The following is a 15,206-nucleotide window of genomic DNA, read 5'->3' on the forward strand; positions in this document are numbered from 1 at the left end:
AGACACCAACGGGCACTGAGCTCATGGTTATTGATGATGATGATGAGCATCGTTAAAAGGATCCTGTAAATCATGCCAGTTGCAGTGATGGATTCTCCAGAAGCTTGCATAAAGTCTGCTATATCAGAATTACATATCCTTGAGTTTTCTCCATGCTGGGGGGACCCCTATCAGTACCTTAGGACTGATTTATGTTTTGGTGTTTTTTTGCACCGCTCTGGGAGTATAGAAATTAGCTAAGGATAGGATTCTTCTGTCCCTTTAGCTCCAGATTTAAATATAGTCTTTTTTGTTTTAACACCAAACAGCAGATTGCATAAATTAGTGCACAAAAAGTAACAACAAACAGCTAAACCAACACAATGATAATAAATGCATCAAGTCCACCCACCACTGAAGAGGCATATTTTCTCTTTCAAAATCAAGGCAGGAAAACCAGAATATTATAAAGTGTAACTACTTTTAGAAAGAAATGATTTCCCAGAATTCCCTTAAAGCCCTCAAGCTCCAGCTCCACAATTTTGCTTTTAGTTTAGGACTGTGTTATTCTGACATGGAAGCTGGCTTTTTGAATTTAGACAAAGAAGGCAAGACTACCCCAACAAGAAAGGAAGCTGCAACTGGAAAAAAATAGAAATGCCCACAGACACCCAAATCTGCCAAACAGGCAAGAATAATGAAGTCAATATAAATAATATATTCTATATAATTTAAATATATACAGGGGTTTTTTTTCAAAAAATATGAGTGAAAACAGGTTTTTACAAAAAACTTGCCCCGTATCTTCCGAAGCAGGAAGTCTCTGGTGTTACCTGATGAAAGAAGCAAATTTATGAAAGAGTGGCTCGATTTGCAAGGGGAATAACTTCCTAAAGAAATTCAGACTCAAGACTCTTATTTCACTCTATAAAAAAAAAACCAACACTTCTCCTTCCAGGTATGTATACGGTATTATCTGAATCCAACAGAAATACTGGAGAATTGCAGAAAAAACAATCTTGTTGAAAATAGGTGAACTCAGAGCTACTCTGGTTACCAAATTCCAAGAGACTCTGCAATCTCTTCAGTGACCTAGACAATATTTTAATCAGCTGTCTCTCAAAATCAGCAAGTCTAACCATGCAAGACAGCAATACTTGAATACACAAGTACAATTTCTGCTGCCATGAGAAAAGTGTATTTTTAGTATAGCAGATCAAGAGCTAAAATCAAGTTGGATTATGGAAACAGCTGCCACACAGAACCGAACAGGCTGACTCCACAGTTTTAATATGGAGGGAAGTTATAGTTTACCAAGAAATCTATAAACAACCTTGAAGAAATAAAATTATTTCTAAATAATGTCTGTATTTCTCTACTGGAATCAGATGACAAATCAGTTTTAGAATCCTAATTACAAGAAGAGAGACACATGCCTGTATGTTCAATGAAAATCAGAAAAGCATCAAGGCCAGATGGCCAAAAACAGCAGCTCTGTCATGCAGTGCATCTCTACTGCTGCCCAGAATGGGGGCTGGGGGGCGGGGGAGGGGAATCAGTTAGTGTCTAAAATGATTTGGCCCTGAGGGTGATATTCTTTATATCTGATAACTATTCAAGATATTTCTCACTATACCATACAATATTTCTTTTAAACATGAGGTGTATAGATTTCTGCTCTACAATGACAGAATATTTTACTTTAATGTAAAATACATCACCCAGGTGAGCATTAATAATACGTTACTTTTTTAAATCAGGATCTGATAGGTGGGGTTAGAATGACTATTCTTTTTAGTCAAAATTCAGGGCACCATTTGTTCTCCACCTTTTCAAAAGTGCCCCATATTACAAGAGCAAAATATTGCAGAACCCACCCACCACTTCTCTGATTTAGATACAAAAACAGGGATGGTCATTGCCAGACCCTGATGTTTGGTTTAAAAACCCATGTGCTACCTGGTATAGGTGACAAATGAAAAAGGGAAGTGGTTTCAGCCTACACAGGACCACCCAGAGATATGTTCCATGATGCATTAACTCCTAACCTATCCCACTTACTGAGGAAAGGATTTTCATAATACTATGAAGGTCCTGGGACTCAGAGGTCACAAGGTAAGGGAAATGGATAAAATTTCTTTTCTCCCTCCACCTCCTTCTATTGCCATCCTATCCGCTATCCTGCCCTTGTCCCGCTTTCAACATAAGCTTACTGCAGCTCATCTCCCATTTCTTCTATTATATTTTGAAGGGAACAGTGCTTACTTACCAAGAAGTATGCGTTGTTCACATGGGTAGGATAAAGGAGGAATCAAAATCACCACTCTCAACACCCCTCTCCCCCCACTCATCCCCTACACCTCATACTAGGAAAAGGGACATGTTTTTCACCCACAAAAAATTAAAAACATCTGTTGGATGTTTTCAAAATTCAGAATTCCACAGCAAGCTTTATTCAACACCAACCTTCCCTCTGGCAGCCTCCCATCAAAAGCAACCGGACATTCTCCCTATGGCCAGTGTTAACTCTAATTTTTCCCCACACATATGCCACAGTGGAGATTTTCAGAAATGCGCAGCACCCAGTTTGAAAATCTTCTTAAGGACTGCACAAGGCTGCCTGTGCTCTTGTTTGCCATTCTTGACAAATATTGCCAGAAACGTAGCACTTTAAAGACTAACAAAATGATTTATTCGGTGATGAGCTTGCGTGGGACAGACCCACTTCATAAAGTGGGTCTGTCCCACACAAGCTCATCACCGAATAAATCATTTTGTTAGTCTTTAAAGTGCTACATGTCTGCTGCTTTGTTTCACTGGAGTACAGACTAACACAGCTACCTCTCTGTTACTATTCAAATGTTACCAGGTTATCTCATCATCAGTCTCTCAGGGCACCTCTATACTACAGCTGTGAGAATGCTTCCCAGCATCCATAGGCAGACACATATGAGCTCTGGCTCAACTCAGGCACTAGAAGTATCACTGTCGCCATAAATAGCATAGGACTAGCCTGCTGAGTATGAATGTGCCCAGACCCACTGGGTACATATTCGGGCAGCTGGCTCGAGCTGTCACACATGCTCCCTTCCTGAAAGCTACTCTGCTGTTTTTAGTGTCTTAGTTCAAGCACAGCTAGCAGACATCACTTAGAGTAGCCACCTTTTCAAAACACAAAAAGGGACACATAAAGGTGCTCCACTCCTCTATGCCTCCCACCCTCTGCTCATCCACTTCCCTTGAGGCCCTGCCCTCCATCAGGCCAGAAGTCAGAGTGGAGCAGTGCTAAGAGCTGTCAAATGCACCCAGACTGCTCTGGGGAGCCCCCGTTCATCCATCTGCCTTGGTCAGGGTGCCAGAGCACCCAAAGAACTGCCCCCTTCCTCTGTCCCCACCTCTTGGGGCACACTGCCCATGGTAGGTAGATGGTGTGGGATACCCCTCAGCTTTAACTTCTGGCTTGGCCAGGGGCATGGCCTCATGGTGAGGAGGACTGAGGCCCATCTCAGCCCACCCCACTTCCTCAGCAGGGGAAGTTGCTGCCATTCCTGAGCCTTGGGCAGGTGTGGAGCAGCATCATAGGGACTTTAGGACAAATGCTGTCCCTGAGGCATCCAGCCCAAGACTGAGACTTGAAAAATACATTTCAAGACTGTCCTATCCAAGTAGGGTGGGGTGGTCACCCTACTTTGTGTATCAGAGCTTGGAAATAGCTTCCCAGCAGCAGTATAGAGATATCCTCCATCACTAAACATCCTTTTGTATATAAAGAATCTCTGCTTCATTTTGCCAATAATCAAGGAAGTCCTGATGGAATTTGTGTTCCAGTCAGGGCATAAATTTGATGGTGATAATGGAATTCTTCTAGGTATTAATTTAAAAGAATTGTGCCTGACAAATGAAAAGAGTAAGAACAATGAACAGTTTCCACCTGTTGGCTCGTAGGTCTTGAGCTACTCTTTAAATTTTTTACAACAAAACAACCTTGGAACTCTAATTACCATTCAGAAAGGAGGATGATCACCTCAGTCTAAGAGTCTAAAACCCTGAACTGATTGTATGAACTCAGTTACGGAACACTATGAAAGTGCTAGCAGACACTTTCAGATGACATGCCGTTTCCAGGAGGGAATTCTTTGGAAATGATACCTCCTGCGGAGCAGTCTGAGAAGCCAGCAGGCTAAAGAAGCCACACTAAAGCTGCAGTTTTTAAAGTAACCTTATATCAAAGTGAGATCTTTTTATAACACAGGATCCAGACACAAGGAAGAATAAACCATGGTGGCAGCGGTAATGGAATCCAAGAGAGAAGAGACCATTCAGAGCTGCACTGCGGAGAGCACAATACCTCTGGATGTACTAGGCTGATAACAGACAATGGAGGGTAGAAGCCTACTGGGACATTAAACCTGCAAGCTACGACTTTTATTCAGTCATGGGAGAATTGAAAAGAGAAATTTAGCCTCTATATCAATATTGCTATGGCAGATAAAGAGAATGCTGTGAACATAAATCTGTTTTTACTTGACTGGAGCAAGCGGGGGAGAGATAAGTAAGGTACATGGAAATCCCAAGCTCAATGTACCTCAGAAGCAAAATGGGATGTTAGGATGCTCTCAGTAAACCCAGGAAGAACGAAAGCATGTAAAGGTGGACTTTCTTCACTGGGGATCAAGCAGCTGAGATGATCATAAATGAGCACAGCACCAATTTACAAATTCTAGTGGCTGACTGCAATTTTGGAAATATTAGCGATTCACTGATAAGAGAAAGGAGTGCATGTCAGGGGAAATGATGTATATGTGTGGGGCTTGTAATCATTTTGCAACCGTTTGGCCAGAGAAAGGAAAAACAAATTCAAGTAACACCAGGGGTGAGAGTACAGTGGTCTGAGCTGGTGCACTGCTCAGGCAAGAGCAGATTGTGCTTTGGTGCGCTCTGCTGAGACGTGACTGGTGCATGGCACAGCTCACAGTGTGCTCTCCCAGTGGAGCTCTTGCTGAATGCTGGAGCTGGTAATCCAGCACACCCAGCCAGGTGAGGCAGGCAGGGTAAAGGGACCAGCTGGGGTTTGCACTGTAGGTGAGTAGTGTGTCTACACCTGTCCTGCTGCCCCTCAGTCGATGCTGGGCTGAGTATGTGCCATCCACAGTGTGCCCTGCCGCCAGCAGCCCCTGGAAAGGAGTCAGAGAAAGGGAGCCCCAGTCGGGGTGTGTCTCTGCAGCAGTGCCCCCACAGCTGGCCCATAGCTGTCCTATGGCACCATCTAGATAAGATAACTTGACTCCAGGACTCCTCGTACAATCTCTCCCTGCCTGACTCCCAACCCCTTGCTCTCACTCCTGCATCTCCCATCCACATTCCCATGTCCCTGCCCCTCCCACACATACACACAAGCCCCGACTCCTGAAATCCCACACAAACCCCCAGCCAAGCCCCCAACTCCTGCACTCCAGCCTCCTGCCCCCCCTGCCATCTCCCAGCCCTGCCTCCTGCACCACCAGGCCACTGCTCTGACTGCTGCAGCTCTCTCTCTCTCTCTCTCTCTCTCCCTCTCCCCCGCCCCACACACACAGAGCCCCCTGCCCTGACTCCTGCAATGCCACCACACCCCAGACTCCTGCCTTGAGCCCCTCACTCCACCCAACCCTAATTTCTGCATCCCCCCACATCCCAACCCTCTACCCTGGGCCCCTGGCATCCTACTCCACTTCTTACAGGTACTGTGGTATCACAAAACCACAATCACTACCCTGAGCCATCCACTCCCCACACCCCGGGGTGTGGACAAAGGATGGTTTGTGATAGGACGGTAACTGTAAAAAATTTAAATTACTTTAACCCCTGAATACAAAGTAACCAAAGAGCATAACAGTGAATATAAGGGCAGTATGTATGCATTAGGTTTCAAAAACACCCTAATAAGCACCAGCCAGTGTTGTATACAGTGAGAAGAAAGCAATATGCTTTCAATTAGATTGTGACACAAATTGTACCTTTATCCCAATAAATCTGGTGAACCTGACATATAGTTTGAAGGGACTTACCAGACGTTAACAAGGTACAATCATATACCAATAAGCCCACGGAGAAATGTAAATTAAGGAATCCAAGGAACAAAAATAAATACAGATCAGACTTTATTAATCCTAGATGAGACAGCACTACCAATTCTGGGAAGCCAAACTGTGCAAGCCAGGAACCTGATAAAACTACAGTTCCAGAAGATAATTGAAGTAGATAGCAGGGTGACTGAAGATCCCTTGGATGGTATAAACAGGGACCTGGAGGAGAAGCAGAGGGAGAAAGTAAATGTATTTCAGGAAGATGGGCAACTTGATGGTGTTTATAAAATAGTGATTGACACTGGTGAGGAGCCAGTTAAACTTCCAAAAAGAAAAGAAGCCATTACCGTCGCCACTGCCCAATGAACTGCAGAGCCTACAAATTTATGGAAGTATAGTCTGCAGAGAAGAATGCAGGTTATACCTCCCTGAACTGGGATGTTCCCAGGCCAGGACACAGGGACAAGGAGGGCTGGCAGCCAGCTCCCAGGCCTGCCACAGCTCCGCCTCCCAGCCCTGCCATGGCTACTGTGGAGGAGAACCAAGGACTGGGACCACAGTCATGGTAAGGGAGATATGTCCAGGACCACAGCCACAACACAGGAAATAGGACCAGGACTGTGGCAGCAGAAGAGCTGTGGCTCTAGCATGTTGAACTGGATGAAGAATCGAGTTACTTAATAACCATCATGACTCCATTTGGGAGGTACCGATGTTTAAAGATGTCCATGGGAATCAGTCCAGCAACAAAGATATTCCAGAGCAGACAGGCCTTCCAATGCTTGGGTCAGAGAGGATCATAATGATAGCAAACCAATTTGTTGATAGAAGGAGTGGATGACAATCGAGCACAAGCACAAAAAGTTCATGACTATAAATTACTATAATTTTCCAGAGATACAGAATTAAAAAATTATTACATTACATATTTTAAAATGGTAAGAAAAATCTGTTGAACTGCAGATTGGTCAGCTTCACCTCAGTTCCTGGAAAGAAATCACAGAGGAGGGTCGTAAGTAATCCATTTTGAAACACTTGGAGGAGTGGAAGGTAAACAAAAACAGTCAATATGGATACACCAAGGGCAAGTCACACCTGACCAACCTAATTGCCTTCTGTGATGTGATAGCTGTGATATAAGTTGATTTAGCAAAGCTATTGATACATTCTCCCACAGTATCCTTGCTAGCAAGTTTAAGTAGTATGGCTTTGATGAATGGACTTCACAAAGCCCTGGCTGGGGTTATTTAGTTGGGCTTGGTCCTGCTTTCAGTAATGGTTTTGACTCTATGATCTCCTGAGGTCTCTTGTAACCCTATGATTCTATTACTATAATGTGGATAGCAACTTGGATAAATTGTCAAGCTTAACAGCCAGTGATCAACAGCTTGATGTCAAGATGGCAACTGGTATCAAGTGAAGCACCCCAAGGGATGCTTCTGGAGCTGGTTTTGTTCAATATCTTCATTAATCACCTGGATGATGGGATAGACTGCAGCCTTAGAAAGTTCATGAAGGACACTATGCTGAAGCAGGGTGGGGAAAGGGTCCAGAGTGAGATAGACAAATTGGATAGATGGGTGAAAAGAAACCTGATGAAGTTCTCCAAGGACAAGTGCAGAGTCCTGCACTTAGAAAAGGGCTTGGGGATGATAGTAGATGAGATGTTGGATATGAGTTAACAGTCTGTCCACGTCAAGAAAGCTAATGCCATATTGGGCTGCATTAGTAGGAATGTTGCCAGCAGGTGAAGGACAGTTATTTTTTCCTTTCTATTTGGTGCTAGTAAGGCCACATCTGCAGTACTGTATTCAGCTCCCCTGCATTCCACCTCCCCAAAGGAAGTGAACAAATTAGAGTCCAGTGGAGGACAACAAAAATGATTAAGGGGCGTCAGGGCATGATTATGAGGAGAGGCTGAGAGAACATATTTGGCTTATTTGGGCTGCAGAAGAGAAGAATGTGAAGGGATATGACAGCAGTCTTCACTTGCCTGAAGGGGATTTCCAAAGAAGATGAGGCCAGACTATTCTTGGTTGTGGCAAATGATTGCACAAGAAGAAATGATCTCAAGTTGTAAGGAAGGATGTCTAGATTGGATATTAAGAACATTATTTCACTAGGAGCATGGTGACACACTGAAATGGGTTACCTAGGGATGTGGTGGAATCTGCGTCCTTAGAGGTTTTTATATCCAGGCTTGACAAAGCTCTGGCTGGAATGATTTAGATGGGTTTGGTCCTGCTATGAATAAGGGGGTGGATTAAATGACTTCCTGAGGTCTCTTCCAACCATAATATTCTTTGATTCTATGAAGTTAGAGAAGCACAGTTTGAAAGTAACCATGGGACCACACATTGACATTTTTGACCTCCAAAAACCTGAAAGTAGACCTAGAGAAATTTAGGACAATTAGAGAGACACCAAGACCCAGCAATGTTAAAGTAGTCCAAATATTTTTGGGAATAGTTACGTATTTAACAAAGTTTTTTAAGCATTTGTCTGAGAGCTGTGAGATCCTGAGATAACTAAGTCACTTTATAAAAGTGGACAGATCAGTATGAGCAATCATTCCAGGAAGCAAAGGACATGACTGGGAAGATTCCCATGTTGAATTATTATAATGCAGATGAACCCCTAACAGTGCAATGTGATACATCTGAAATGGGCATAGGGGTGACAAGTTATCATGCTACAAGGGGGACAACATATTGCATTCAAGCAGAGAATCATCTGTGACAAAGCTGAGCTCAAGTGTTATTGCTAATACTCTTTCGAATGGACAAACTTTGCCATTATACTTTCAGACACACTGTGAACATATAATCTGACCATAAACCTCCCAAAAGCATTAGGAGACCATCATTCAATGTACCAAGCTGCTTACAGAGGACAATAACATGACTGCAGATATGCAATACACAGAACAAGTATTGCCCAAGTACAGACTTTGTGTTGGAGGACACCATGACCTATTCATACTTGTCAGAACCCATCAAGGAGAGATCTGTAGAGGCTGAGATAGAGACAATACAATACAGTACTTACCTATCTTAGAAGAAAGAATGAGATAGCTATTGAGAGGTACAGAGCAAGTACAATGCTGCAGACATTGATATTCATCATCCTACAAGGATGGCCAGACACAAAAGTTCAAATACCTAAATAGAGAACACCATTCTTTCAGATGACAGATGAGTAATGCATGTAGAATAACAATATATTTCAGGAAGAAAGAGCACTTAATCCAAGAACCCCTATGAATGAGATTATACACAAAATTCATTGGTTACATCTGCAAACCAAAGGTTGATAAAGTGAGCCAGGGAAACTGTATACTGGCCAAGAATGAATGAGTAATTACAGATATTTGTGGCTCTCATGAAGGGACTTCCAGAGCTCCAGGACCTGGGAGCCAGCTGGTCTGAACTCTCTTCCAATCCCCAACTACCTGGCACAGCCAAAGTTGTAGTTAATAGGTAGATGGTGGGCCAAATCCAAACCATCAGATGCTTTTGAATTGACCACAAAATATTTTTGTTTAGTTCTGATTATTGCAGTTTAGATTAAATTATTTTACATATTGATATTTAACATTATTTAAAACATGTTTCTCTCAAGTCTGGACCTTGACCAAGAAGTTTGGACCTTGACAAACAATAACAGACTACCTTGGATTAGAGGAGTAACAGTGTTAGTCTGTATCCGCAAAAACAGCCTATAAAGTGCCACAGGACTTCTCATTAACAATTAGTCTATATGGTGCCACAGGATTTCTCTGTGTTTTTACCCTTGGATTCGATGATCACAGTGATCCCTTCTAGTTTTATAATCAATGAATAAAGTCATCACCCTGTGTTGAAGTGTTATGTGGACCTAAGAAAAGGCATTCTCCATGCATGGAACTAGCATACAATGCAGAGATTGGATGTGGAATGAAATGGGCATTTTCAGTGCATGATACCATAAACAGCACTAAGGATAATGCTAGATTACGGGGATTTGTCGACAGAAGGTCTTGGCAGAAGATATCTTCTGACAAAACTTCTGTTAACAGATTGTGACCCAGCTACCAAGTGGCTTGCAAGAGCGATCTGCTCTGTCAACAAAGAGTGGCAGGACTGCCTGGGCACTCTCTTGACAAAATGGCCAACCAGAAACACAGCAGACAGGGCTGCCTGGTGTCCTGAAGCCCTGCCGGTCAAGAGAGGGCCCCACTCCAGAACATCTAGACTGGCTTTCTGTCAACAGAGGTGTTATGCCTCATGAGGAGCAAGATAAGACAGTCAACAAAAGTGCTGCATTCTATCAATTTACTGTCAACAGAATGCCTTGGGAACCTGGACATTCCCCCGGCTTTGTCAGCAAAATGCCAATTTTTTTGACAAAACTCTCTAGTGTAGATATAGCCTAGGATCTTAGTTGGAAGCTGAGAACATGCATTCAATGAGACTGCACTAAGCACTACTTAGACCAGCATATCTGAGTTACAATACAGATTTATAAGTACTGAGAATATGGGAGGGAGAGAAAAAAAATTACTGAGCTGAATGGAGCAGTTCAGAGCTATTGTTTCAAGCTATATCAATCTCCATGGTGTGTTCTCAGTCAGCTAAGAAATGCCAATGAGATGAATGTGCTACTTCATACCTCTCCAAGCTCATGTTCCAAAAAAAAAAAACAAACAGCAACATCAAGTGGTAGGGAGCGTATGGCTAGCATCACACACCCATCTGTTCTGACATGGAGAAACACACTGCACCCTACAAATAGGAGCCACTGATGCCTATGATCCCCTGTCTTCCTCCTCCTCCTCCCCCCACATGCTTGTGCACACACACATGCATTAGCTGAAGACTGCTCTGAGAGGTTCATTTTCTGTGAGCATACTAACTTTTAAAATTTTAAACAGCAATGAAAGAACAACTAATACAATGTTCTGGGACTACTGGTGGAGCTGATTTGTTAAAAATGAGGTTCACGATAATCATCTGCTTTAGTTTCGCTAGATAGCACCAAGTTTGATGCGCTTCACTGAAAGAAGGCTAACATAGGGATGTTCTTTTTCAATACAGAGATTGCTAAATTAATTATAGAATCACAGAAATGAAGGGCTAAAAGGGACCTTCAGAAGTCATCAAGACCAAACCTATGCCATGTTTCTCCAATCTGTCAGAGATGGTTTAGGTTTGCTTAGTTTCACCGTAAGACATAGAAATAATAGGGATTCTGCTGCTTCCCTTTGAAGCTTGTCTTCTGGTGCTTAATCCCTGTATAAGTACAGAGTATTTCCAAATATCTAAATTTCAATTTTCCCTGATGCAGATTAAGCCCATTATTTTTGTCCTACCTTCAGTGGACACGGGGAAAAATGACCACAATAACATATTTAAAGATTGCTATCAGGTCCTCCTTCAATCCGCTTTTATTAAGAGTAAACATGCTCAGTTATTTTAACATTTTTTTATAGTTCAAGTTTTCTAAACCTTCTATAATTTTTATTGCTCTCCTCTGGACTCTCTAATTTGTCCACATCTTTCCTAAAGCACGATGCCCAGAATTGTACAAAGTATTCCACCTGAGGCTTCAGCAGTCTTGTGTAGAACATGACAAATTCTTCCCTCATCTTACATACAACACTGCTGTTAATTCGGTCCACAATGTTATTAGCCTTTTTTGCAATTGGATCACATTGCTGACTCATATTCAATTGGTGACACCACCATCTACCCACTTAATCCCCATTCTGTAGACGGGCATTTGATTTTTCCTTCCTCAGTGCAGTGTTATGCACTTAACTGAATTCATTTAATTGATTTCAAACCAATTCTACAGTTTGTCAAGGTAGTTAGAATTAAAATCCTGACCTTCAGAATTGATTGCAACCCCTTTCAGGTTGGTGTATTTTACAAGCATATTCTCCCCTTCACTATCCAAATCATTAAAAAACACTGAATAATATACCAGACCCTGGATGGACCTATGAAGATCCCAATCAGATGCTCCCCCCAGTTTGACAGTGACCTGTTGATAACTATTTTGATTGTGGTCTTTTAACCAGTTGTACCCATAGTCTAATAATTTCATCTATACCACATTTTCTAGTTTGTTAATGAGAATGCCACACGGGACTCTGTTAAAAGCCTAAATAAAATCAAGACACATCACTTCTACTATTTTTTGCCATTCCAGTAGGCCAGTAACCCTGTCAAAAAAGGAAACAGGATTGACTTGGAATGATTTGTTCTGGATAACCATATTATAAAAGAATAGCCAACATGGATTTATCTTCTACATTCTTACAAACTTTTTAAAAACTTGTTCAAGTATCTTTGCAGCTATCAAAGTTACGCTGTCTGGTCTATAATCTCCAGGTCCTTTTGGTTCCCTTATAGTAGTACATGTGTCCTTCTCCAGTCTTTTGGGAGTTCACTCTTCCCCCCCTGAGCAGTCAAAGACAACCCCAAACAATTCTCCAATTCCTTCAACTAGTTCCTTCAAGTATCCCCTCATCATGCCCTACCAACCTGAATATATCTGTCATATCTAAATATTCTTTGACCTGTAGTTTCTCCATTTTGACTGATATTCTTTCCCCCTTGTTGTTTCTAGTAATTATATTAAGTATATCACTCCACTATTGGATCTGAGGGAACCTACTTACCTCTCTAAGAATTCAAGATGAGTGAAATATAAGTATTTCTTAAATTAGCATTGCAAATTTTTTACTGTATTAGATTGGCTTTAATTAACTTTCAATTTGTCAATGAAAAATAATGACAGTTAGGAAAAAGAACTTACAACTAACGGTAGGTAAAGCCATGGTATTGATCTACTTACAGTAGTAACTTAGTATTAAAATGGTTTGAGCTGGTGGATAGCAAAGATATAGGAAATTCACCTGAGTCAGTGAAAGTCTGTTAAAAGCAGTGGTCCTCTAAGCAGAAAAGGCTGTCTTCACCTCCTGTACTTTCACTCATCAAATCTTCTTTGAGTTGGAATCTGCTACGTTCCTTCTAACTACATCTCCTGATACCCACTGTTACTCCTCACAGACACAGTGAAAGAGCTCTGTGACCCAATTTCTTCTGTGGCCAATGGTGCACTGCCAGTCAGAGAAAGAGAAATCCAGGCCTCACTACTCTCCAGGACTGTTGATGGAGGACAGAAGGGGAGGGTACGTGTTCATCTTCTTTTGCTCTCTCCTATTTCTCTACAGCCATTATTCATGCCTCTTTGCAAGGGAAGGAAAGAGTGAAAAATCTAAGTACTGTCTCACCCATGCAGATCTGAGCGGAGCCAAGTACTGCTCCTGTCAATGTCCACTGTCTCAAGATTTGAGGTTCCGGTGGGCGGGGTAAGAGTGGAATTGAAGGTTACTGATGTATAGAGACTCCAAAAGGTATTAATTTGGACCCCTATAAGCCAGCAAACTCCACAAAGCTTGAAGAATTGGAAGCCAGAGGATTTGGTCTAGTTTCCCATGGAGGCAAGCCAGGTATTTGGAAGCTGAGCCAAGCCCCCCACCGCAGAAAGCTGGGAGGCCTTGAGATTCATTATGGCTTCCCCATTCTGTATTATATCATGAATAGGGCAGCCGTCAGAGGAGAAAGAGCAGGTTAAAAACTATTTAGAAAAGCTGGACATACACAAATCTACTGGGCTGGATCTAATGCATCTGAGGGTGCTGAGGGAGTCAACGTATGTGACTGCAGAGACATTGGCGATTATCTTGAAAACTCATGGCAATAGGAGGGTCGGTACCAGACAACTGGAAAAAGGGAAATGCAGTGCCCATCTTTAAAAAATGGAAGAAGGAGAATCTGGTGAACAGCAGACTGGTCAGCCTCACCTCAGTCCCTGGAAAAATAATGGAGGGGATCCTCAAGTAATCTATTTTGAAGCCCTTGGAGGAAAGGACTGTGATCAGGAATAGTGAACATGGATTCACCAAGAGCAAGTCATGCCTGACCAATCTGATTGCTTTCAATGATGAGGTAACTGGCTCTGTGGATATTGGGAAGATGGTGGACAGGATATACCTGGCTTTAGCAAAGCTTTTGATAAGGTCTCCTACAGTGTTCTTGCCAGCAAGTTAAAGGAGAATGGAATGGGTAAACGGACTGTAAAGTGGATAGAAGGCTGGCTAGCACATTAGGCTCAACATGTAGTGACCACGAGCTCAATATCTGGTTGGCAAGTGATATCAAGCAGAGTGCCACAAGGGTCAGTTGTAAGGCCAGTTTTATTCAACATCTTTATTAGTGTCCTGAATGAAGGGAGGGATTGCACTTTCAGTAAATTTGTGAATGACACTAAGCTAAAGTGAGAGGTAGATAACCTAGCTTGTTGGGAAAGGGTCTAGAGTAGCCTAGGCAAATTGGAGGACCTGGCCAAAAGAAATCTGATGAGGTTCAACGAGGACAAGTACAGAGTCCTCCACTTGGGATGGAAGAATCCCAAACACAGCTACGGGCTGGGAATTGACTGGCTAAGTAGCAGTTCTGCAGAAAAGGACCTGGAGATTACAATGAGAGAGAAGCTGGATATGCGTCTACAGTGTGCCCTTGTAGCCAAAAAGACTAATGGCAAATTGGGCTGAATTAGTAGGAGCATTGCCATCTGATTTAGGGAAGTGATTATTTCCCTCTATGGGGCAGTGGTGAGGCCACATCTGGAGTACTGCCTCCAATTCTGGGCCCCACACTACAGAAGGGATGTGGACAGATTGGAAAGAATCCACTGGAAGACAACAATAATAATTAGGGGGCTGGAGCACATGATTTATGAGGAGACAGTGAGGGACTCGTGCTTATTCAGTCTACAAAAGAGTTAGGGAAGATTTGATAGAAACCTTCAACTACCTGAAGGGGGTTCCAAAGAGAATGGATAGAATCTGTTTTCAATGGTGACAAATGACAGAACAAGGATCAATGGTCTCAAATTGCAGTGAAGGAGGCCTAGATTGGATATTAGGAAAAATATTTCACTAGGAGGGTGATGACACACTGAAATGGGTTACCTAGGGATGTGGTGGAATCTGCGTCCTTAGAGGTTTTTATGTCCAGGCTTGACAAAACTCTACCTAGAATAATATAGATAGGTTGGTCCTGCTATGAATAAGGGGTTGGACTATATGACTTCCTGAGTTCTCTTCTAACT

At 42.5% G+C, this 15,206-nt stretch overlaps 1 protein-coding gene across 2 annotated transcripts in view; it reads right to left on the minus strand.

Annotated features, from left to right (window-relative positions):
- KCTD8 (potassium channel tetramerization domain containing 8) overlaps nucleotides 1-15,206 on the minus strand; it is a 146,041-nt gene that overhangs the window by 45,190 nt on the left and 85,645 nt on the right. The window contains exon 2 of one of the 2 annotated variants that reach the window (XM_074992699.1): nucleotides 6,932-7,030. The exons of the other annotated variant lie outside the window; for it this stretch is intronic. Within the exon in view, the coding sequence (XP_074848800.1) occupies nucleotides 6,975-7,030 (56 nt within the window). The 3' untranslated portion in view covers nucleotides 6,932-6,974. Of the gene's footprint in view, nucleotides 1-6,931; nucleotides 7,031-15,206 lie in introns of those variants that run through there. 2 annotated transcript variants of the gene reach the window in all.

Source organism: Carettochelys insculpta, chromosome 4 (genome assembly GCF_033958435.1).
Source record: "Carettochelys insculpta isolate YL-2023 chromosome 4, ASM3395843v1, whole genome shotgun sequence".
Taxonomy (NCBI): domain Eukaryota; kingdom Metazoa; phylum Chordata; order Testudines; family Carettochelyidae; genus Carettochelys; species Carettochelys insculpta.